This window comes from Bactrocera latifrons, unplaced genomic scaffold (genome assembly GCF_001853355.1).
Source record: "Bactrocera latifrons isolate USDA-ARS-PBARC rearing strain unplaced genomic scaffold, ASM185335v1 scaffold_265, whole genome shotgun sequence".
Classification (NCBI taxonomy): Eukaryota; Metazoa; Arthropoda; class Insecta; order Diptera; family Tephritidae; genus Bactrocera; species Bactrocera latifrons.
In genome coordinates, this window is record NW_017536241.1 from 321,104 (window position 1) to 346,025 (window position 24,922).

Here is a 24,922-nt window from a genome sequence, read left to right on the forward strand (position 1 = left end):
AGTACAACGGGCCTACTTACTATCTACCGTGGATTAAGACCGCAATAAAAATGACGTCAACTAAGGCTCTGGAGGTTATCCTTGACAGCCTGGCAATATATTCACAAGTGAAGCATGATGCTTATTTAATCACTAAAGTGCCGCTCTTCCGTAGTGACAATGTACTTGTTTGTAAAAAGTGAGCCATAGACACAGAGGTCCACTAATTCGTTATTTGCATTCGGCAATACCTCTCATCTCTCTCTGTTCGAAAGTCCCTACATAAGTTATAAAGCAACTAATGAAAAGGCTGCACAGGATTTATTAAACCAAAAATTATTTAGAAAATATGTTCGTCGACATACATAAATACATATATGGCATAAAGTCTAGCACAATCATTATATAAGAACTTAAATTCTTCAAGATGTCTTGCAAGTTGAATGATACTCTTTTTGTCATCTGAGTGCTTTAATAAGTATATTTCGACAACTTGAAGGCCTAGGCAGAATTGAAGCAAAACTATAAAAAATAGACCCTAGTATTAGTGACAAACTCGTCATTCAGCTAAAATTTCCTAATACACACTTTATATCAGACTCATGTTACGGCATTTATTGTACCATTGTCCAGATAGTCAATTAAGATCACACGTAGAAAACGGTAGCCACCCTCTTTCTACTGTTTCGTCCGCTGCTACACGATTATACGCTGGAGAGTGATTTCACCACCCAGCTCAGACGGAATTCTTATGTCTAATAAATATTAAATTTAATACGTTCGTTAAATCAATAGTCTATCAATACGAGATTAGGGTCTTTGTTATGTTATCCTCCGAGATAACCGGACCCATCTGTGATATCATTTGACAACGAAAACAAAAAGTTGAACAACTCTCTACACTGTTGGTTCAAAGCGCAATAATATAACTGTCATATATTTGTATTTAACTTACCTCTACTCGATTGTCACGCAATATTGGTTTTCCGTCATGTAACCAATTGACATCATGCACGGGATGTCCGGACACTATACATTGAAATTGCGCATCCTTGTCCACATCCACTGTTTGTACCTGAGGCTGCAGATGTGCTGTTAAGGGTGCTATGTAAAAAATAATGTGATTAATTCAAATTCCGTCAATAACGTTGTAAAATCATTGTTATGTTTTTAGTAAAGGAATCTTCATAGCAATTACACCACACTGATATGTGTTGCATCAACATTTCTACACTACAAATTAGTATTCCATTTCAATGATTGTATTATTATGTTACCTACCCGTTACCGTTAATGACACTTGAATTGTTTCCTCGCCGGCAGTGTTGTTAACCCAACAAAGATATTTTCCACTATCTTCTAGACGAGCCTAGAATAGATTAGTACAGAAATAACTATTTAAATTTAATACTTTAATACTTTTACAACATACATTTATGTGCATATTATAACAATATTGCAAAAAATTGCTTGAAAATATTTTGTATTGCAATATGTTCCTAAAAAGTACGTATATTTAAATACGTCGCAAACAACAAAAGAAAAATTCAAACACATTGTCTCATAAAAAAAACAATAGTTATCAATAATGATATAAATTAGAAAATATTTTATTACAAACTGTATAACCTAAAACTGATCGAAATCGATAAAGATATAGAAATGTCAAGTGTTCGGAATGATGAGACGAATGAATGATGATGACGGATGTGATATCTTGATTGAGATATCTTTTCCCATCAGATTCTTTTACTTTCACTTTTACAATTCATAAATCAAAGAAGATAACGAAATAAATTTTAGCACAAATAGTGTGTCTTAGAAGAGGTATCTTTTTTTCTGAGTATTCTGGCGCTAAAAATTAACCAAATCGGTTAAACACTTAACAGTTGATTTTATCAATGAAATTAAGTGAATCGGTTTTCTTTACCACAGTGGAGTTTAGCGTCATGAATTAGTCGGGTTTCGCTATAATAAGTGTCGTTTCGCTCAAGTTTAATATGTCATGGTCTGTAATATTTTTTTTTCATTGTATTCAGGAATATTTACAGTTTCATCATGGAAAAATAGACGCAAGCTTAAACGTGTACAAATTATTCAATTTTGTTATCAAAATTATCAAAAAAAAAAAAAATAAATAATTAAGAAAATCACCTTTTCAGATACGGCTCACTTTCATCTGACTGGTGCGAAAAAATAAACAAAACTGTGAATTCTAGTGCGAAGAAAATCCAAAAATTATTTATGACCAACTAATACATTCACCTAAATATACAGTTTGTTGCAGTTATATTCGTGGTATTCATGGCATACGACGACTTGATTTAGTGGAAAAAGTACTCGAAAATTGGGTTCATCGAGTTCGTTCTAATAAAAAAAGTCATGGAGGCCATTTGAACGATTTTATATTCAGAACCTAAATGTATCGATTGTACTTCACACAAAATAATAGAAAACAGTACTCTTTTTTTGTTTAAAAAATCATATCACTCTTATTAGAAAACCTTAAAAACATGTATTGAGTTTACTTTAAAATCCATTGAAATATGTAAATACGGATATATGTATAATTTACTGTATAGAAATTTGATTTAGCTAAATTCATTGTTAAATATTTCTTGTTACAATACATAAGTAGCATAGCAGCTACGTTTAGAAATATGTTACCGTTCAGTTTTTCATATTACCTTTGCTATCTTTAACAATCCCGCAGAAACGATTGTAATGCGCTCACTTAACTGCAGAGGCAATAGCTGTTCGTTTTCCTCCTTGAACCAGCTGAAAAAATAGCAGAGAACAAGATAATAAAACAATAAGCGAAGTTTCATTGTAATAGGTCAGAAATTTAATCGAAATTAAGAATAACAAAAACAGCCAGTAGAGCAGTCAAGACTTATGCAGCTGAATCTGCAATCGAAGCAGTTAACTTTTTTATCTTCCTTGGAAGAACTTAGTGCAATAAGAAGCTTCAGGAATCTCAAGCGGAGGGTGTTTGCAAAAAAAAAAAAAAAATCAACTTAGGGAAATAATTAATCACTAATAAATTCTGCGTAATAGTTTTATTTCTGTTTCATGTTCCAAATTCGACGTATTGATTACAAAATACTGAATTTTGTAGCCTTTACTATAAACAGTGACTCAACTACTGTTATAAAAACCATTAGTTGATGAGGCTGCACTAAGTTTGAGGTGCATTCATTGCATTACTTAATACTTTAACTACATAAGGAGTATATATGTATTAATGCATACATACCGATAAGTTGGCACAGGATGACCTTGAGCGATACAAGGCAGTGTTGTTTGTCCATTAAGCATAACATGTCGAAGTGAGTGCTTTTCGACGTTTATACGCGGTTGCACCATACCTTTTGGTTCTGTGACAATGATGCGTCCGGGATATGTAGATATTTGAATTTCACCTGGAATTAAATATAATAAGCTATTAATGAAGTAAGCAAGCACACATGAATAAGTTTTTATATTGCGAGTCACATCAATTATTTTTTTTACCTAAACATATTAAAAAATTAATGAACTATCTCTTCGCAGCCCTACCGGTAACATACATAGATCACCTGCATAGGTATACCATATTACATAATTAAATATATTTTATTTTGCGCGGGCAGCACATTTTGCTTTTCTATTTTTCGTACAGCGTTGCCAGTAGATTTTATATCTGAATCCTCTCAGCATATTTAACTTTACAAAAGATAACTAAAACGTAAATGAAAATATTGGCTTCATATTTTATCGTTTTCTATAGTCTACATCTGAGTATCTTGTTTAACATACTGACTATTTGAATTCTCTGTCATGTCACACCACCTACATACATCATTATGATGTTTACCTGTAAGTCGATTCACAGTGCGGCAGGTGTAACTCTTAAATGCGTCATTTGTCCCCGCGTTATTTATATAGAGTTCGCCATTTGATAACACTGTATATTTTCCGCCAATGTCCGTGTTGGGATAGAGATGCATGCCAGTGTCTTGAACCCAAGCTGTCACCATAACAAACTCAGACATGTAGCTGGGCACCTGCAAAAGTTGAAGAAATATTAATAATTTTCGAACTATGTACTGTACTAATACGGAGGCTGCTATATATATTTCTGGCCTAGGCAACACTAGGTGCAATCTGACATTTCCATAGGAAAGTTTGACATTTTTTAGCATAACATCACTCAGAACGTTTTGTCATTTAATAGTGAATTGTTTTATTTACAGGGAATTAAAAAATTCATCTCGACCAAAAAATGGAATTAACTCGTGAATATTTTCGTGCGATCATTTTTCACAACTTTCGACGTGGATTATCACGACAAAAGTGCATCGATGAACTAAAATCTGGCTATGAAGCACCATCCTATAGCACTGTAAAAAACTGGTACAACGAATTCAAACGTGGCCGACGCTCGCTCAAAGGCGAATTCCGTGAAGGTCGTCCAAAAACAGCCCTTGTGCCAGAAAACATTGATGCCGTACGTGAACTGATAATGCAAGACCGTCATGTAACATACCTTCAGATAGAGGCATGCCTATGCATTTCTCCCACTAGCATACATTCGATATTGCATGAACATCTGGCCGTAAAAAAGGTTTGTTCTCGTTGGATCCCGCACAATTTGACAATCAAAAGACGTTTATAAGATCGCCACAAGTGACAAATCATGGATCTATGCGTATGAGTACGAAACAAAACAGCAATCGACTGTGTGGGTCTTCCAAGACGAGCCAAATCCAACGAAAGTTGGAAGAAGCACTTCGAAGCAAGTGGTCGCCTGTTTCTTCGGCAAAACTGGTCATGTGACGACTGTTCCGCTTCAGCAACGCAGGACAGTCAATTCTGAGTGGTACACCACCATTTGTTTGCCTGAAGTCTTCGGAGAAATTCGAAAAACGAACAAGAGAAGACGAATCATTGTGCACCATGACAATGCGAGCTCTCACACGTCGGCTCAAACCAGCGCCTTTTTGACCGGCCAAAACGTCGAATTGATGGGTCATCCGCCGTACAGCCCTGACTTGGCACCCAATGACTTCTTTTTATTCCCACACATCAAGAAAATAACGCGTGGTCAACGATTTTCGTCGCCAGAAGATGCTGTTGAAGCGTTCAAAAACCATGTTTTGCAGGTGTCTCAATCGGAGTGGAAAAAGTGCTTCGAGAATTGGTTTGAGCGCATGCAAAAGTGTATAAATCTTGATGCAGAATATTTTGAAAAACGATAAAAACCTTTTCGTTGATAAATGTTCCTATTTTCATTATTAGGCCAGAAATATATAGAGCAGCCCTCGTATATGCATAGTAGGACATTGAATTTCAGTCACAGGTCTAAAGTATTGACTTAACTACAATAAGTACAGTAAGTAGTATTGAGTGCAACGTAGACTTAAATTCAATTTGACATATCTGCGAGGATGAAGTTGGTTTTATTATACTCACCTGGCACTTTAAAACAGCCGTGTTGCCAGACATCACATATTCATCATGAACTTGCACTGTATATTTTTGGTTGACAACTTTGTGAAATAAAAATCAAAATGCAGAAATCAGTATGTATGTACGTACATAAACGAAGGAAAAGAAATTAACTATCTATATATGATATTTTTAGGTTAAAGTATATTTACCCCCACGTACGTGCACCTCCCTGCTCAGTATCGTACCAACAAGATTTCTTAATTTACATTTATAAATATTAAAAGTAAAATAAAGGAATCAGGTAAGAATCTTATTTGACCAGCACTACAATTTTACGTTTTGAAACTTTTTTTAAGAAGAGGAAACATAAGACAAAATACTTGTATCAAGCAATAAGGAAACTATAAAGAATTAATTAGACACGAAGTGTGTTATTACATGAATTTTCCGTGCTAATTCGATTTTCACGAGAAACTTTTCTCTTAAGCTATTTTCGCAAATATTCTTTTAAATTAAATAGAAAAAAATTAAGTAAATTCCCAACTAGTATAGTATAATAAACATATTCATAAACAATCCTTTTAGCACAATTGTAAATGTCGTGTTAATAAAGCTTTCATGACCCGTTGTCCCTTTTCTCTGCTTGCTATCCTTGCACTTATTCACTGCACAGAGAACATACAACCAGAGAACGAGAAAGAACTTGCACCAACTCATTTTTTGTACGTTCTCGGTGATGTGTCATCTTCCTTAGTGTTCTGTTTTCGGCATCATTCTTGCCTGTAGGAGTCCGCCTTACAGTCGGGAGCGAAATGGTGTGGCTCCTGTGTGCTTGTCCTAATCTACCATTTTTTAGGATGTGAAAAGCCGTAGATTATTAATTTGCTAACGGAATATGCCTTAGTATTGAATCTTTAATGCTTAACCCTTCAGATTGCTACTTTCATTACCTTTTTACCCATTATTTTTCCGCTTCCGTGTTTCTTAGTTTAATTTACTAAACAAATTGCGGCTTAATGCATTTCAATTTAAACAAAATTACTCTTGTTTCACATCTTGCGCGAATATGAAAATTCTCTTACAGTACCATCTCATAATTGTTTATATGTATACAACGCCTACCTGTAAACTGTAGCATGTACTTCATGTCTATACTTTTCTGCTGAAAACGGATAAAACATTAGGCTACCATTGGAGAGTGTGAAGACCATGTCCTGTTGGGGAGGTATTGGAGTCCATTCCACCTAAAAATATGAATGCGTTATATAGTGTTATTAATTAATGCGGGATAAACTGTCTATAAAACATTTTAAAGAAAAAGTTTTGACCCAAAATATGCCTATTTTAAATGGCACGGAACACACAAACCATTCGATTTCATGGTGGGGCATATTAATGGTCGAAAATACGTATTAATATCTTCGTCTGATAAATGTTAGATAACAGCATAGAGTACTCCGGAAAGAGGCTCAACACTGAACAAAAAAAGGAGAGCGATTCTTTCTGAACTACAGGTTCAATTCTATTGTCACAAGTCACTGTAAACCAAAAAATCCAATGTTTCAGGTAAAAAGGTGGCTGATTCGGCTGCTGTTGAAAGCAGAGTACTACCCTCCACACAGGAACTCCTGGAGAGTATGCGCATTGGGCCGCTCTGACGTCGCAAAAAGAACTATCTTATGCAATAACCGCTGTTCGGATTAGTGATCAGAGAGAGTAGTGAGGCTCATTTTAAATTATTCATATTAATTTAGATAGGAACTTGTTGAAGGGTGTCAGCATTTGAGAAAATGTCCTTGACGAAGTTATTTAGGTCGTGATCCGCCAACTCATATCCCAAACTGAAATATTTTTAGGGATACTGTAAAGTATAAGTTAAGAGGAACAGGTAGAATTCACTGGTGGAGCGATTTGTGGTTCGGGAGAGCGACAAAACAGTATATTATGGTTCAAAAAACTGTCAGTTAAGTTTTCAACAAAGCTAAGTGAACCGGACTATAAGATAAGTATAAGAATTTCTCTCACTGCTGTCTAGATTAAGTGCACACATGCTTCTTTCAGATAGGACATGGCTCCATGTGCAGACGGCATCTACAAAAGGGAGGGGATATCCTATTGCCTTGCTTTGTCAAGGTGATGAAAGACAGCATTGCGTACGGGAATACAACCCGAATAGTGGAATAATATTGGGGTCTCTAAAGCTCGATAGATATCGGAGAGATGTATATCACGTCCTTCTTAGACCTTAAAGATGCTTTGACAGATCGTCTCAGGGAAGGGTAACAAAACAAATACCTCTGGAAACGATGGAGTAAAGTTGAATTAAATGTCAACCGTTCTCCCTTTCATCAGAAGAACAAGCATGTAGAATAGCCTTGGTTGAATCCACGAAAGCACTCTTGATATTCAAATGACTGGCAGGAAAACCCTAAAGATGTAAGCAAGGAATCATTAGAGCGATGTACATATAACATGTCTGGAAGGTCCATAGTTACGAATTACTCTCGAAATGCAAACTTTGTATTGGCTGAGCACCTCGCCATCGGCAGCACGGGAAATCCATTTGAAACTTACACCACGCCTATTGTGAACAATCAAATTGCAAAACATACCATGCTGCATATAACAACAAATGAGTATGGTGGAGATAAAGTTATTTCAATGCAAACAATTTCACAAAGCAATGGGTAACATCCATGGCTGAATGGTCGAATATTGCGACTCCAGATATAAACCTCTAGGAGCAACTAAAGCAATGAATGTCATATTGTCATACTAAGAAATAGTCAAGCCGCCCTCAAAGCTATATCGTTTTACGATATTAAATCGTTAATAATTCAGTCTGTGACCACCTTATCTGGGTGCGTCGGCACGGAAGTGTAGCTAGTAATGATTGGACCAGAACTTTTATTGACATGGGTTCCAGCTGTTATGAGCAACTTATACACGCTCAAGAAGGTCCTAATCAATATTTGTAAAGCCTATCATTCAAAATGTCGGTTCTGTAACATGGAACCAGAAATTCCATAGTTAATGCTTCCAGATTCCGTAGCGATCTGCAGACACAGGAATAATTCTCTTAAATTCATAGACACATTGCCTGAAATAGGCAGTCCTGGAATTAATCACCATGTGATCACATTTAATATGAAAATAGAAATAACTCAATGCAAAACTAGTTTCCCAACAATACAATCAGAGCAATCCATATTAACTGCAAATTGCAGCATAAAATTATATGAATGGGAGGGCTGAGAGCAAAAAATCTTTCTAATTTAGGAAATTAGAGGATAGTCGTAAAATACATACGCTTAGGAAAATGGTTTACATAAAATTATACAAGTGTGCAGTTACAACTCAACTATGGTGTCACACTATCGACACAAACCGCAAATCGAACACTAAATACTATTAATAATCAAAAATAGAAAATGAGTGTGTATTATGAAATTGTAAATTCCCCAAAATTGATATGAAATCCATTTTAAAGTGTACAATACTTTTTCCCTTTACAATAGATAAATCATGCTTCAATGAAGGTGTTATATTATTTTTTTTTTAGGTTGGTAGTACTGTCAGTTACATTTATGTCAAATTTCATGTCAAAATATTCATTAGTGTTTGAGATACGTGTCGTTTTGTGAGCTGCTAAAAGTGAGTTTTTCCATTTTTGCGATGTCGAAATTTTTTGAGCAAAGAATTTGCATTAAATGACCATTTCGCCAAAAACTCAACCCATATCGTTCCACAACCACCGTATTCATCTGATCTGGCGCAGTGCGACATCTGCCTGTTCACCAATCCCAAAAGACCGGTCCGGGGACACCGTTTTTATACGACATTCAAGCCGCGGCGAAGACGAAACTGAAGGCCATCCCGGAAAGTGACTACGACCAGTGTTTCGAAGACTGGAAATTCCGTTGGCATAAGTGCATTGCATCGGGAGGGGATTACGATTACTTTGAAGGGGATGAAATTGATTTGGAAGAATAAATAAAGAATTTTCAAAATAAATACAATGTCACCTTATTTTTTGGGCACAATATTACCAGCTGAGTCGTTCCCACGACAGTCGGGTCTACGTAATCGGAACGGAGCGGATTTTTATCCGGCCAAGGACTATCAACTCGTCAGAATTCTACTGTTACAACAATAACAAGGAGCTGAGTCTATTTTGCCATGTCCATCTGCCGTTCCGCTTCTTTCTCTCCAAGAAGCTCATGGCTGCCGTACAAACTGAACGACCAAAATCCAGCTCTTGTGTAGAAAACTTTCGTATTTGACGTCCTTCACAAAATTTGACGTGTACAATTCCCCGAATCATTGAAATTGTTCAGAACGGACCATTTTAGCATATACATAACCACTATATTATTTGTAAAGGGTATTACAAATCTGATGAAACAAAATTTATCAAAATAACTTTTGGTTTTCATCATTCAAAATATTTATTCATACATATGTACGAGGTGTGTTCAAAAAATATCGCGAATTTTGAATTTTCGCTGGTTACGTATATTCTAATTTTGAATTTTTTGTGGCGTTATGTTGGTACTCATGTCTCTCACTTATGCCGACGAGCTCGGCCATTTTGAATGTTCATTTAATTGTTGACAGCTGCTTTGCTTGCACGGGTTTTGGATCGTCTTCGATTTTTACTTATTCAAAAAAATGGATCAAAGAACATGTATCAAATTTTGTGTGAAAAACGAAATTAAGTGCGCGGATGCATTCCGAATGTTGACTGTGGTATACGTAGAAGCTACCTTGGACCGAAGCAACGTTTATGGGTGGTACAAAATGTTAACAGAAGGCCGAGAAGATGTGACAAAAATTAGCTTTTGCACCACGATAACGCCCCTGCTCACACATCGTTGCTTGTGYGCGAMTTTTTGGCCAAAAACAACACACTAATGATGCAGCAGCCAACGTATTCCACAGATCTGGCCCCCTGTGACTTTTTCTTGTTCCCTAAACTGGAGGTTCACACGAAAGGACGACGTTACGCTTCTCTTGACGAGATAAAGACGGCATCGAAGGAGGAGCTGAAGAAGATAAAAAAATGATTTTTTGAAGTGCTTCGAAGATTGGAAAAACCGTTGGCACAAGTGTATAATATCTCATGGGAATTACTTTGATTAGATATTCATGAATAAATAAATAAGTTTTGAAAAAACACAAAACTCGCGATACTTTTTGAACACACCTCATATATAGTACACATTATTTAACTTGACCTCCAATCAACAGAAATTCATTTGTCATTTAAAAACCATAGCTTGGATCAATTCTTACCTCTGGTGGAGGGCTTCCATGTCCAGAGCATTCTATTAAGCCGCCTGTATTATTTGAAAACTCAATGCGATGCAGTGGTTCATGTAGAAATATCGGTCCTTGCAAGTCTAGCCCATTTGCAATTAAGCTAAAATCAGCTGCAGAAAAATAAAGTAAAATATACTTTAATTCAAATTTCTAAAGTCTGTTATAAATCTCTGAACATATTTTAATAATTTTCATCAGAATTAGACGCAGAACGCACAACTTTAATTAAACATTTGCAAGAATTAAAGAATATTTATTGATTCAATAATGGAAAAAACAAAGGAAGAAATGTTTAAATGCATCTAGATCTAAAACCGATAAGATACAGAAATCATAATTTCAGAAACAAGAAGTTGGAAATGTGTTATATTATATTTTTTGAAAAAATGGTTCGTAACGTAAACGTACACATCGAATTGGTTTGTTTAGTTTAAAACTTAACCTGCAGGTACAGGGAGGATCCAGAGTAGAGGATTGGGATTTGGATTTGGGGAGCCAAGTATTTTTCTTTGCGGAGTGTTACTTATTAAGGAAGTAACGTATAACTTGTAGCTCAACCGAGGATCCGCCCTGGCAAGCTGTATCTTGAGTAAAAATTGAGATATCTCCGAATAGTTTTAAAACATAACGGCAATCCATAATCTTTATATTAGTTGCCCATAAAATTAAATATATGCGTTCTTGATATCTCATATCTAAAAACAACACCCTTTTGTATAACTAATTCGGTAATCACAATTTTTTCGATATCATTTTAATTTAATTAAGACACAACACGGATATTTTTCTAAGAACACATTCAATTATATCAGAGCTTAAATAGGTAATATAATCGATAACTTTTCATGAGACGAACGTTCTTTAAAAATAACTCGACTTCTGAAAGAAATATGCTGCTTACATGTATCATGGGAAGTCATTCGCTAAACGGCATCGGAACATGCCACAAGGTTACAAAATCATGTAAACCCTGAAGCTCGAAAACTAGGAGAGACGAGAAATAGCAGACGCAGACTAAAAAGAACAACGTTTCATGACGTTCTAATGTTGTTATTCAAATGTTATTATGTTATTATGTTATTATGTTAAAAAAAAACTTTTTAATAGAGCTTTTATCTTGTACTATATAAATTGAGAAAAATATTGCTTGTTAGTTTACATTTTCACTAGTTGTAAATTGAATGAAATATAAAACCAAAACTTTATTACGTTTCAATAAAAAAAAACTATATACATGTATACAGGTAAGTGCGATTGGGGAGGTGTGTAAAACAATGTCATATAAATTTGCGAATAGTCTGATGCATTTAAATGCAAATAAGTTCGCAGTATAATAGGTCAATTAAAAAGTTCTCGTCAGTAAGTCCTACTATATTTTTTCTTGGTAAATTTCGTTTTTCTATTCAAAATAGTTCCCTTCTAGGATAATACGCTGATGATAGCGACCCTCCATCAGTTCGATACCATTTTGATAATACGATTGTCCTTTGCGTCTTTATTAGACGAAAATTTCTTCAAAGCGAGCATTATTTTCAGATCTGAGAAAAGAAAATAGTCGCGGAGGACAAATCTGTAGAACACGATCGATGCAGATGTAATTCGAAGCCCATTTCGATAAATTACATTAGTGAAGCAGCACAATCATTTTCTTCAAATGTGGCCGTTTTCAGCGATTTCGTCCTTCAAACGGTCCAATTATGTTTTTTAGTATTCGCTTTTAAAAATTCTTTCATGCGCATCCCAAAATACAGAGGCCATAACCTCGCCAGCCGACTGTTGCTTTTTCATTGCTTTGAAGCGGGTTCATTACGTGCAATCCACTCGGAGGACTGTCAATTGGACTTCGAAATTAATTGATGAAGCCATGTTTCATCCATTACCTCATATCTTTACTTGAATTGTATTTTTCCCCTTTCCAAATCAATTTCATCCCCTTCAAAGTAATCCCCTCTCGATGCAATGCACTTCTGCCAACGGAGTTTCCAATCTTCGAAACACTGGCTGTAGTCACTTTCCGGGATGGCCTTCAGTTCCGTCTTCGCTGCGGCTTGAATATCGTATAACGATGTCCTCAGAGCGATCTTTTGAGCTTGGTGAACAGCCAGAACTCGCACGGTGAATACGGTGGTTGCGGAACGATATGGGTTGAGTTTTTGGCGAAATGATCACGAATTACAAGGACAGTATGGGATGGTGCATTATCGTGGTGTAAAAACCAAGAATTGCCTTTCCACAATTCCGGCCTTTTTAGACGGATAGCGTTACACAAACGTTCAAATAATATTCCTTGTTGACTGTTTGACCGGTAGGAAGGAATTCATAATGCACAACACCACTATAATCGAAGAAAACAGTCAATATGACCTTCATGGCCGGCTTGGAACTCACTATACCACTTGTAAACATTTTTTTTAGACATAGCCTCATAACCAAAGGCTTTCTGCACCATCCTCAACGTATCCGCAACAGAAAATTGATTCCGTAAACAAAATTTAATGTAAATTCTTTGCTCAACAAATTTCGACATCGCAAAAACGAAAAACTCACTTTTAACAGCTCATAAAACGACTCGTATCTCAAACACTAATGAATATTTTGACATGAAATTTGGCATAAATGTGACTGACAGTACCATCAATCTAAAAAAAGATATAATTCTCCAAATCCTCCGACGCGCGCAGTTTAAAGTAAGAAGTTGTAAGTTCGCATAATGATTGTCATAATATTGAGAGTTATAAATCCGCCACGATATCAAAATCGTGCTTGGCGACTTTATCGTCAGGGTAGGCAAAGAAGGTATCTTTGGCACTACGGTCGGTAAATTCAGTCTCCACGATGAAACATCCCCAAATAGGTTAAGGCTGATAGACTTCGCCGTTGCCCGAAATATGCTTATCTGTAATACTAGATTCCAACATAAGAAAGTTCATCAAGCTACCTGGCTGTCTACGGATCAAAAAACAAAAACCGGATCGATCATGTTGTGATAGACGGAAGACACATCTCCAGTGTTTTAGATGTGCGTACCCTCCGAGGAGTTAAGATCAACGCGGACCACTATCATGTTGCAGCCAAGATTCGCACCAGCCTCTGTGCAGCAAAAAATATACGTGAACAAACACAAGAAAGTTTGAGAAGCTGCAATTACAACAGACAGCCGAACGATTTTCTACTCGATTTGCACTCCTACTCCCTGAGAGCACTCGTCAACAACTCGGTATAAGAGAACTGTGGTACGGCATTTCAAGCTCTTTACTACCTGTATATAGACAATTGAGAAGTAAAGTCCTCTCTCAACGAACAAAAACCAAACTTTATAAATCACTCATAATTCCCGTCCTGCTATATGGTCCTTTGTGCGTTGTCAACAGCGAATATCGCATTCGATGGAACGATGAGCTGTATGAGATATATGACAACATTGACATAGTTCAGCGAATTAAAAGACAACGGCTACGCTGACTAGATCACGTTATCCGAATGGACGAAAACACTCCAGCTCTGAAAGTATTCGATGCAGTACCCGCCGGGGGAAGCAAAGGAAAAGGAAGACCTCCACTCCGTTGGAAGGACCAACTTATTCGCTTGGAATATCCAATTGGCGCCGCGTAGCGAAAAGAAGAGACTATAATCGCGGTGTCTACGCCAGTATAGAAGAAGAAATCCAGTGATCGAACTCTCTAATGAGTTACAAGGTAGGCGATTTAACGAGAAATCAGTTACAATATTTTACTTAATACGTATAGTATGTAAAAATCCCACTCAAAACAACTTTATTATTAATACTATCAACAAAGGTGGCATATGGAGCTAGACCATTATGGAAATAACTTCATATATTCAAAAATATTTAAACAATTAATGTAATTTAGAGGAACCTCAGTATAAAGACATCACAGAACATTTATCTCTGTGACCTTTCGTCAAAAAAGTGGGCAAGGTAGAATGCAAATGTGTACATTGTGCGACGAGTACGACCATAGAATTAATGCGAAATACTTTTATATTCCGCAGTATCTAATGCTCGAGTTAACACGGTATGGCCTCTACGTCTGCATAACACTTTCCTTTTATGGGCAAATGCATTTTTCCGAATAGGAAAAAGTCGCACAGTGATAGTAGTGTTAGGTGAAGTAATTTTTGGTTCTCACACAATTTGTGTGGAACAAACCATGCAAAATGCGATAAATCGATGTGTTAGAGATGCTCAATTCCATTCCCATGAATTTCAATGATGATATTTCATTGGAACAACGAATATAATATCTATGAAACGGTCTTTCGTTAATGGAAACGGAACAATAATTCTTGCAATGCGGCAGCACTCTTTGAAAAATCAAACTATCTTATTTCTAATAAAAATTACTTTTTAGGTTTAAATTTATAGTTTTACGTTTTTAATTAATATAATTGGTAGTTCAGAAAGTCAATTGTATTCATAATAAAGTCTTAAAAAAATAAAACTCTAGTATGGAATTAATTAATTCCCACAATCTTAAAAGAGCATTAAATACATATTTACATATACATATGTGTACTTTTGTATTCATTTGAAGCTACTGCTTTCGTTGCCATATAAACAGAAAGAGGAAAAGAAACTTTTACACTGTTGAAAACATCCCTCTTAAACTAAATGTTTTTCTTACAGCCATTTCCTAATCCGCAACTCTACTGCATTGGCGCAACATCTTTATCAACAGCAACACATCATTATCACAACCGGCTATTATTTTGAATACCGTAGGCATGAGCATTCTGTTTATAATAACAAACCTGCAATCCAACGTTAAAGGTTATTCGCTTTTCTAGGGTGTGTTGTTGAACTTGCCTTCCCATATTCTACCAACAGCCTAATGATTCTGATGGTTGGTTTTCTTGCTGGTGTTTGTTTGTTTTAAAAACGTCGCCACCTTTATGTCAAATGTTTGTATGTGTTGTGTTTAAGAGAGTGAATTCTTACAAAACTGAATGCTTCAAAGGAAGAGCTCGGTAGTTATACGAGTAATATAATGAAGCATGCTGGTCACTGTGAACGTATAGGAGACTAGCTCAGTCTTACCAATTCGCATTTTAATGCCACTTTAATTTATTATACATACATACTATATATCCCATACCACACCACATATTACGAGTAAAATTTTTTATATACAATTTACCATAACCAGTGATGTTTATGATCACAGCATGAAATATGAGACCATTTAACAATGGTTGATTCTCAGGACTTTTTCGACACAAGTCATTGCGATTGACCTACAGCTTGGAATGGCCATCGACTATACCCTTTTGAACGTGATGAGCATTAGGACGTGACGAAACGTCTGCAGCATCGAGCTGTGAAAGAAGAGCCAGACTGAAAATTGGCTCGAATACAAACTCAAGCCGCACCGGTAAGTTACCTTTTGATTTAATATGTACCAAAACGCTTGACTGCTGACAGTGTGGAGGTCCTTGATGTTACGCTAGCCAAAAGGGAGTTTATACTCTTGATTTCAATATTGAGAGTTCTAGATGAATTTTCCTTCTCTGAACACAGAGATATTAGTTTTGCTTGCAAACCTTATAGGAACTTCAGCAAACGAAAGTCCAGAAAGCTTCTGTGCTTTAGGCGGATTCTCGCGAAAAGTCCTTCTAGCTGGGTATTTAAGGAATGATAATAGTGAATGGATCAGGAACAGTGTAGAGCTACTCCTGTATGGACACTTTTCGCAGAATCGATCAACTGACGAAATATCGGGAGTGATATACAGACATCTCAGACTTTCCGAACGAAAGTCACCTCACTTGTGCATGAAATTCAAACCAGGTCATTTAAATCCCTTGAACTTCATTACGGCGCAAATCAATGGATTTTATGCATCTGGTTGGTTCTCATCTAGGCACACTGAGTTATGTTAAGCTACTTACTTATCGCACCTGACAAGTTAGAGTGGCATTTCTATGAAGTTGCCTTCAATAATGTGCGACCGGAGAGGGAGACTAAAGCCACAGGAATAGGGGTTAGAAAAGGTTAATGGGGCAGTCCGAGGAGTAGAAATTATCTTCTGAAAGAGTTTGAAAAAGAGGATGTATAAAAAAAATTATTACTAACTATAGTCTATGAGCTTAGCAGGCGGTAACGATCAACTCCTGTGTGACTGTGACTTTCTGCTGGCCTAGAGTAGAATGTATTAGATACACTGAACTAATTGCTCTTAACATGTTTTCTGTTGGGGACGCAATTTTCTCAAAGTCGTATTATTTGTCCAGCAACACAGAAAAAGTTTAATAGTATGCATACGTGGGTTTAATTCGAGATTTGGCAAGCCCTGTGTTGCAATCTTTATAGTAAAGTATAACATTTTCCATGTTATAAATATTCAAAATGTTTTGACATACCAGCGATTTTGAGTTGTTTACAGTAACTAAAAATATTCATCTCAGCGACAAAATGAGATTACATCGCCAACATTTTCACGCGATTATTTTTCACATATTCGACATACAAGGTGCGTTCCAAAGTAAACAGGACTTTAAAAAAAACTGAACAAATGGTTTTTTTGCAAAATCACTTTAGTATATACAAAATAGTATCCTTCTGCTTCAATACAGAGTTTTGCACGGTCCAAAAGCATGTCGAACGAGTGTTTTAGCTCGTTGGCCGGTGTGGGCACCACTATGCCCGTTCAAGCCTTTTGAATGGCCTCTACCTCTGCATAACACTTTCCTTTCGTGGGCAGATGCATTTTTCCGAAAAGGAAGAAGTCGCACGGTGCCATATCAGGTGAATACGGGGAGTGGTTTATGGTTAAAATGTGATTTTTAGTCAAATAATCATCCTTCGAATGTTGGATTCTGAACAATTTTTGATCATCAGTCAATTTGTACGGAACAAACCATGCACACACCTTTCGTAAGCCCAAATGTTCCATCAAAATGCGATAAATCGATATTTTAGCGATGTTCAACTCCATTTTCATGAATTTCAATGATTATTTCCGCTGATTTTTGATGAATTTTGATTGACCCATATGTTGATCGACATTTATGTCCACATGACCACTTTGAAAACGTTGAAACCATCAGTGCACTCTGCTACGAGATAGACAATCATCATCATAAACTTGTTTCATCAATTGAAACGTTTCAGTAAAAGTTTTACCAATTTTAAAACCAAATTTAATGTTGGCTCTTTGTTCAAAGCTTATCTTCGCACACAAAACGCAATAACTTCACTTCCAATCTATGAAATGTCATGAAATTCTCACTGGACAATCGTTAAAATGTTAAAAAAATACTATAATAGCAGTGCTTTGCAACACGTCTATAGCATCGTGAAAAGTGATGCATCGTGGATTGATGCATATGAGCTCGAAAGTAAGCAGCAGTCGACTGCATGGGTGTTTTCAGTTGAGCCGAATCCCATAAAGGTGGCACGAAGCACTTCCAAGCCAATGGTTGGAAAAACGGACTTTTCGCAACCATTTGCTGAATATAATATATTATGTACATATATTAGACTGCCCGTTATTTTCCAAAATCATTATATTAAAGTTATTCATCAAATGTACTGTTTTCATATATTATAGTACAACATGTCGTATGAGTAACACAGAATATGCAAATCACTTATGTATATGAATGCTCAGCTTGCTGTATGACTTTAACTGCGTATAACTTTCAAGTAAATGTACGTTTGTACGTTTTTGCTTTGGGTATAGAATCTTTTTGAAAAGGATTAAAACAATCTTTAAAAATCTATATAAAAAAGTAATGATTTAGGCTAAAACTGAAAATTCAGGGGGCAAGAAAAAATCAACTTAGGAAATAACAAACACTAAAATTTATATACATACATATATATATGCATATTAGGATGTTTTTTTTAACTATTAATTTTTTTCCGTCTCGTCACGAAATTTCCCTGGAAATTTTAGCCTTTAATATTAATATCAAGAACTGGACCAAGGTCTGTAAAAATTTTTAATAGAAAATACACTACAGTCGTGAGTTTTTATCTTTAAATTCCTACAGATCAGAGGTATTTTATGGCATCGCTTTGACTTTAGACGCATATTTCTCAGAATTGTTCACTCTACAAAAATGCCCAGTGCAACAAAGTCGTAACTCACACCGGCGAGTTAGTACGGGGCTTTAAACCAGATTTTTCCAAGATTTTCGCATTTTTTTGTATATATTTCGTAAATGACAGGAGCTATAGCAAAAAATGTACATGGCAAATTTGTAGGAAATTTTATTTCGTATGTATTAAAAAATCTATGAAAATAGCACACAGCCTTACTTAAAAAGCTGACCCTTTTTATAGAAAATAAAATATAAATGCCAAAAAATACCTCTGATCTGTAGGAATTTAATGATAAAAACTCACGATTGTAGTGTATTTTCTATGGAAAATTTTTACAGGCCTTGGTCCAGTTCTTGATGTTAATTTTAAAGGCTAAAATTTTCAGGGAATTTTTTTAGGGTATTTTCAAGGAAATTTTGTGACGGGACTGAAAAAAATTGATAGTTCAAAAAAAAAACACTCTAATGCATATGAAGGTGATACTAACCTTTAATGGCATATACGATCAATATAGCCTTAACAAGGCAATGTAACCCCATTTTTATGAAGAATTCGCCTTTCCATTACATATTTTATACATCTTTTTAAGTAATTCTGTTAATGTACTGCATAGTGCCGCTTAACATGGTTCCATCTCATCTCCATTAGTGTCTTGTGAAATCAATTATTGGCGTAAAGTTACTTATTTTTTGACATATTGTAAATTATAATTTTCATGCACATCACAGCACTTTAACACCTATAAAATATTGTTTTCTTAAATATGTTTGTATGATTTGGTTTTTAAACAACTGTAATTTGACCATACAGTGAACTGGTATCACTTTCTGTTTTTACTAATGAACCCATACAAAGATAACTGGTTAACCAATTTTCACTTTAAGGATGCTCGTCGAACAAAACTACGAAGGGACATATGTTACACGGATTTTTGCATTACTTTCGTTTTCTTGTACATATTACAAGGATTTAAAAAAGAATGTTATTTTTAAGCGCATTATTAACTCTTCCATTGCTTGCTGGTTTTTATTGCTTGAATTTGAAGTTAGCACCTTATTATAAAGAAAACTTTCCAGCGAATCATAAATATTAAAATGAAGAATAAGTACGTTGTGTGAATGGCAAATGAGCTATGTTTCATTAATACGTCTAATACAACTTGAAATATTGTGTAAGTGCACGAACATATTTCCTTCCATTTGCTTAGATCACCTCTTTACCAAGCCAAGAAGTTGCTTTTTAATCTGTAAAGAAATAGAAAATTGATTTTAAATAAGCTACATATATGATAATAGATTGCTTAAGTAAATAAAAGTCTGTATTAGTTTTTGAGAAAATATTTATCTAGAATGTCTTATGCCCATTTAGACAATAATCTCTTTAGAGGGTTGGGTAATTAAAACGTGTTCCAAAAATATTGTTAGTCAAACTCAACTGAAAAAGGCAAAATTAGTTATTATATTGACTTGTCTTGACGTGCATTTATAAGGTGGAACGAATGAAAAAAATCATTAGTTACACGATCTTTGAAATCATCCATTTTAAAATTATTGGATCAAAATCTTGCATTTTGACTACTCTCTGCGTCACAATAAATAGATTTTTTAAACTTTCATTTTTGGGGAATCTTAGGAAATGCAAAACCAAAACATTTTTGTACATACAGAAATATTACTGTCATATACTGATACAAAAACAGCGTCAATAATATTTTATTATCCAAAATTTTACATTATGTTGGTTTCCTCAGTCCTGACGACTGGCAAAGTTATGCGAAATTTTGATATTTAAATATCTTCATAACACTCATAGCTTCCACAAAAAAATTTTAAAACAATTTTTGCAAAAATTAAGGATCTAACACTTCAGAAACGTACTTGATCTTATAACAAGTAAGGAAGGGCTAAGTTCGGGTGTCACCGAACACTTTATACTCTCGCATGATAAAGTGATAATCGAGATTTCAGGCGTGGTTGTGAACCGATTTCACCCATTATTGGTACGTGTCATCAGGGTGTTAAGAAAATATTATATACCGAATTTCATTGAAATCGGCCGAGTACTTTCTGAGATATGGTTTTTATGGTTAAAAAAAAGCCTGGATGCAGCTTCCTTCTGACATTTCTTCCGTAAAATTTAGTGTTTCTGACGTTTTTTGTTAGTCGGTTTTTAGTGATTTTCAACATAACCCTTGTATGAGAGGTGGGCSTGGYTATTWTCCGATTTCTTCCATTTTTGAACTGTATATGGAAATGCCTAAAAGAAACGACTCTATACAGTTTGGTTGACACAGCTATAGTAGTTTTCGAGATATGTACAAAAAAGTTAGTAGGAGGCGGGGCCACGCCCACTTTTCCAAAAAAATTACGTCCAAATATGCCCCTCCCTAATGCGATCCTTTGTGCCAAATTTCATTTTAATATCTTTATTTCTGGCTTAGTTATGACACTTTAGATTTTCCGGTTTCCGCCATTTTGTGGGCGTGGCAGTGGGCCGATTTTGCCCATCTTCGAACTTCGAAAAAATTTGTAGATTTTCATTTTCGTTTTTATAAACAATGCGCGTCCGCTACGAATTTACAAATTTTATAACGGTTTTAATAATATGTCATTATTTCAAATGTCATCAAGCAATTAGAGTTGCTATGTATACAAATAAAAATTAAATTGAAATAATTTTGACTACTTCATAACATATCAGATGCATATTTTAAACTGTTTCAAAGATAAAGGTTCATAAACACATTAAAACGACCATAGCAACCAACCACTTTAAACCAATTTCGTCATCAAACATAAGAATTAATAGTTGTCGTGTCTTATATTTTATAGACTTTACAAACAAAAACCGATATCGTCAGTGGAATGAATTAAAAAAAAAATCATTATGGTATTCCTGTTGTAATTTTTTGATATTAATATGGTCTGACCATTTAGAAGAAAAAGCACACACTAATTGTTAAGGAAATTCGAAGGTTTTTTATATACTATAATATAATAGCACGTTCAATATTGACTTAAGCTGGAAGAAAGACTGATTTATTGCTAAAGACTACTGACTTCAAATAACCTCGCAAGAAGTAGTCTAATGATGTTAAATCATAACTTCCTTGAGGCCATTCGGGCCACAATTTCTTGAAATAATCGAATCTCTAAACTTTTCTCTCAATAATTCAGTTGTTGCACGTGCTAAATGTCACGTAGCCCCGTCTTGTTTGGACCAGATGTTATCAAGATCAACTTATTCCAATTGCGGCCATAAAAAATTGATTATCATTAATCTATACCGCTCTCGATTGACATTAACGGCGTTACGATCTTCATTTCGAAAGAAGTACGAACCGATGATTCCACCCGACCAAAAACAATCTATTTAGATGAATGTAATGGTTGTTCATGAGAAATCTGTTGATTTTCTTCGCACCAGAATCACCACTTTTGTTTAATTATAGCCACTCAAATGAAAGTGGCCCTCGAAAAGTTGCATTTCGAGAATGATTAAATTAATAACAAAATTCAATAATTATGAAATGTTGTTCTTGCGTGTATCTTTTTATAATGAAATTATAAACATTAATGAATACAATTTTTTTATTAAAATTACCCACCGTGCACTTTATCGTCGTTTCAAATTTTTAAGCGCAATTTTCGAAAAATTTAAGTTTTTACCACTTTTGAAAAGCACTTTACTTTACGTATAAAGCGTTCACGCTGAGAATTTACCAATTTTTATTATTTATGATTTATTTAAAAAGGTCTTTCGTTGTTAGACCTATATGCTATAGTAATCTCAACAATTTCTTTCGATATTACATTATTTCTATAAACAATAACTAATACCAAATTTCGTGAAGATATATTGATCTGCATAATTTCTTCGTATATTACATAATTATCTTAGAAAATATTGAATACCAAATTTTGTGAATAGATCTTGTCAAATGCAAAAGTTTTCCATAGAAGAATTTGATTCCGATCGTTCAGTTTGTACGGCAGCTATATGCTATAGTAAGCCGATCTGAATAATCTCTTCGTACATTGCATAATTATAAAACAACCTGTGCCAACTTTTGTGAAGATAAATTGCCAAATGTGAAAGTTTTCCGATCGTTCAGTTTGTATGACAGCTATATGTTACAGTGGACCGATATCGGTTCCGACAAATGAGCAGCTTCTTGAAGGGAAAATGACGTTTACAAAATTTCAAAACGATATACTGAGGGACTAGTTCGTTTATATACAGACGGATTCACAGACGGACGGACGTGACTAAATCGACTCAGCTCAACATACTGATCATTTATACATATACTTTATGTGGTCTCCGACGCTTCCTTCTGGGTGTTCCAAACTTCGTGACGAACTTAATATACACTGTGTATAATACATAATGTGTACATACATAATTAAAAAATTTGACCGCCTGACCGTCAGTCTATCATCCGTGCGTACAGGCAAGCGAGTAAAAATTTAATTATCTTGACAAAAATTGCCACGCCCATTATACGCAAATATCCAAAAACCTATAAAGCGCTACAACTAAGCTCCACAATGTTTATATTTGATACCACAAATCATTTTAAGAAGAGGCAACTGGGGCGTAAATTTAAAAAAATAGGCGTGACATCGTCCTCTAATAAGTTTAATGTTCATATCTCCCAAACCACAAAAGCCAACTCAGCTAAATCTGCATACGAGAAATGTTTTTGGTATCCACTCCGAAAGTGTGAAAATGAATGAAATCGGATTTATAACTCCGCCAACTCTTGATAGAACGAGTCTGTTAAAAACTGCTTGATTGCGATAAATAAACAAATAAATGCACCAGAGATATTCGCACAGCCCATCTATAGAACTCCAGACCTACTCAACCAAATTTAGTACGTTAACCACGCCCTCTTTTCTACTTCCGGTTGACTCTGTATTAAGCATATATCGAAGAGTATCTTTCTTAGAATTAGAAAATGGTTTTAACGGTTCAATATTTCTCCTAAGCCCTAAAACCTATTACCTGATATCATATAATGACTTCTGAGTTTACAGTTTTTTTAAAACAATTCATTTACATCAGTAAATGTGATATTTAAAAAAAATACCCGCGCCGCTAGTTGTTGCTTCCTCATATATCCACTATTTTAAATTTCGTCCCTATGATTGAGTTTAAATCTCTCTAGGAGAATCTTAATTAGACGAGAATTTATTAATTAGCATATCATTCACACATTCTACTATGTCAAATTAACAATGGTGTGAAATTTGTATTCTTAATTTTCTGTTATTTATTTCATTCGAAATTAGTGCACTTGTTTAGCAAATTTAATATTTGTTTAGCTTAGTAATTCGGCTGGACCAACTTTCTGCAGAAAGAGTTTGGTATAGTATATTGTTCCACTATTATTTTACGGTTTTATAAATTCCCTTTTGTTGATAAAATTGTTCATATTTTAATTTTTGCTTCAGCACGTGCTCAATAACGCTCAACCCAGGAAACTGCCGAGGATTTTATAGCATTCCGGAACAGTTGTAATGGAGGCAAAAACGGGCAACGTTAGGCTTGTGCATGGTTTCGTATGCTGATAAAAAATAAATTCGTCTTCTTTTTTCAACTTTTGAGCACTTTATTTTACATGCAATTGCAAAAGATTCACATAAAAAACTTATCCTAATTCCTTTGGATGGTATGGAGGTTTTCCCGTCCAGCAGCTGACATGCTTTTCGTAAGGTAAAAGTTTACTTTTTTAAACTCTTCATTATCATAGCTTTGCGCCAAACATAAGATTGTCCTTTAAAGGAAATACTTTTACGTTGAATTGGACATTTTTATTAACAATCCGTTTCCAGAAAGAAACCCCTTTTTTATGTTCTCTTTTGCAAAGCTCGTTTTCTTCTGTATATTGGCCTTACTCAGGAATCCTCCTCGCTACTCTACCATTGTATTGTTGTTTTCTAAACATACTTCGAATATTTTCTGGAAGAGCTTTGTTGCCGAGATACTTTTTAGTTGATTTACCATGACTTTAGGGCACCCGTATGAGGATTTCTCTTGATGTTTTAGAAAATATTTTTCGCAAACCGGATTTGGATTTGGATTAATTTTTTAAGTTTCTGAATATTGAAAAAA

The 24,922-nt window shown here is 35.1% G+C and overlaps 1 protein-coding gene across 2 annotated transcripts in view; it reads right to left on the bottom strand.

The window, feature by feature from the left end:
* The window catches only part of LOC108969790 (Down syndrome cell adhesion molecule-like protein Dscam2), a 50,283-nt gene that overhangs the window by 16,794 nt on the left and 8,567 nt on the right, over positions 1-24,922 (bottom strand). For both annotated transcript variants that reach the window (XM_018934713.1, XM_018934712.1), the window contains exons 2-11: positions 19,290-20,046; positions 10,708-10,844; positions 6,535-6,656; positions 5,622-5,680; positions 5,434-5,510; positions 3,836-4,025; positions 3,236-3,401; positions 2,667-2,757; positions 1,261-1,348; positions 935-1,083 (exon numbers count right to left, since the gene is read on the bottom strand). In XM_018934713.1, coding sequence (XP_018790258.1) covers positions 935-1,083; positions 1,261-1,348; positions 2,667-2,757; positions 3,236-3,401; positions 3,836-4,025; positions 5,434-5,510; positions 5,622-5,680; positions 6,535-6,656; positions 10,708-10,844; positions 19,290-19,341 — 1,131 coding nt within the window. In that variant the 5' untranslated portion in view covers positions 19,342-20,046. The remainder of the gene's footprint in view (positions 1-934; positions 1,084-1,260; positions 1,349-2,666; positions 2,758-3,235; positions 3,402-3,835; positions 4,026-5,433; positions 5,511-5,621; positions 5,681-6,534; positions 6,657-10,707; positions 10,845-19,289; positions 20,047-24,922) is intronic.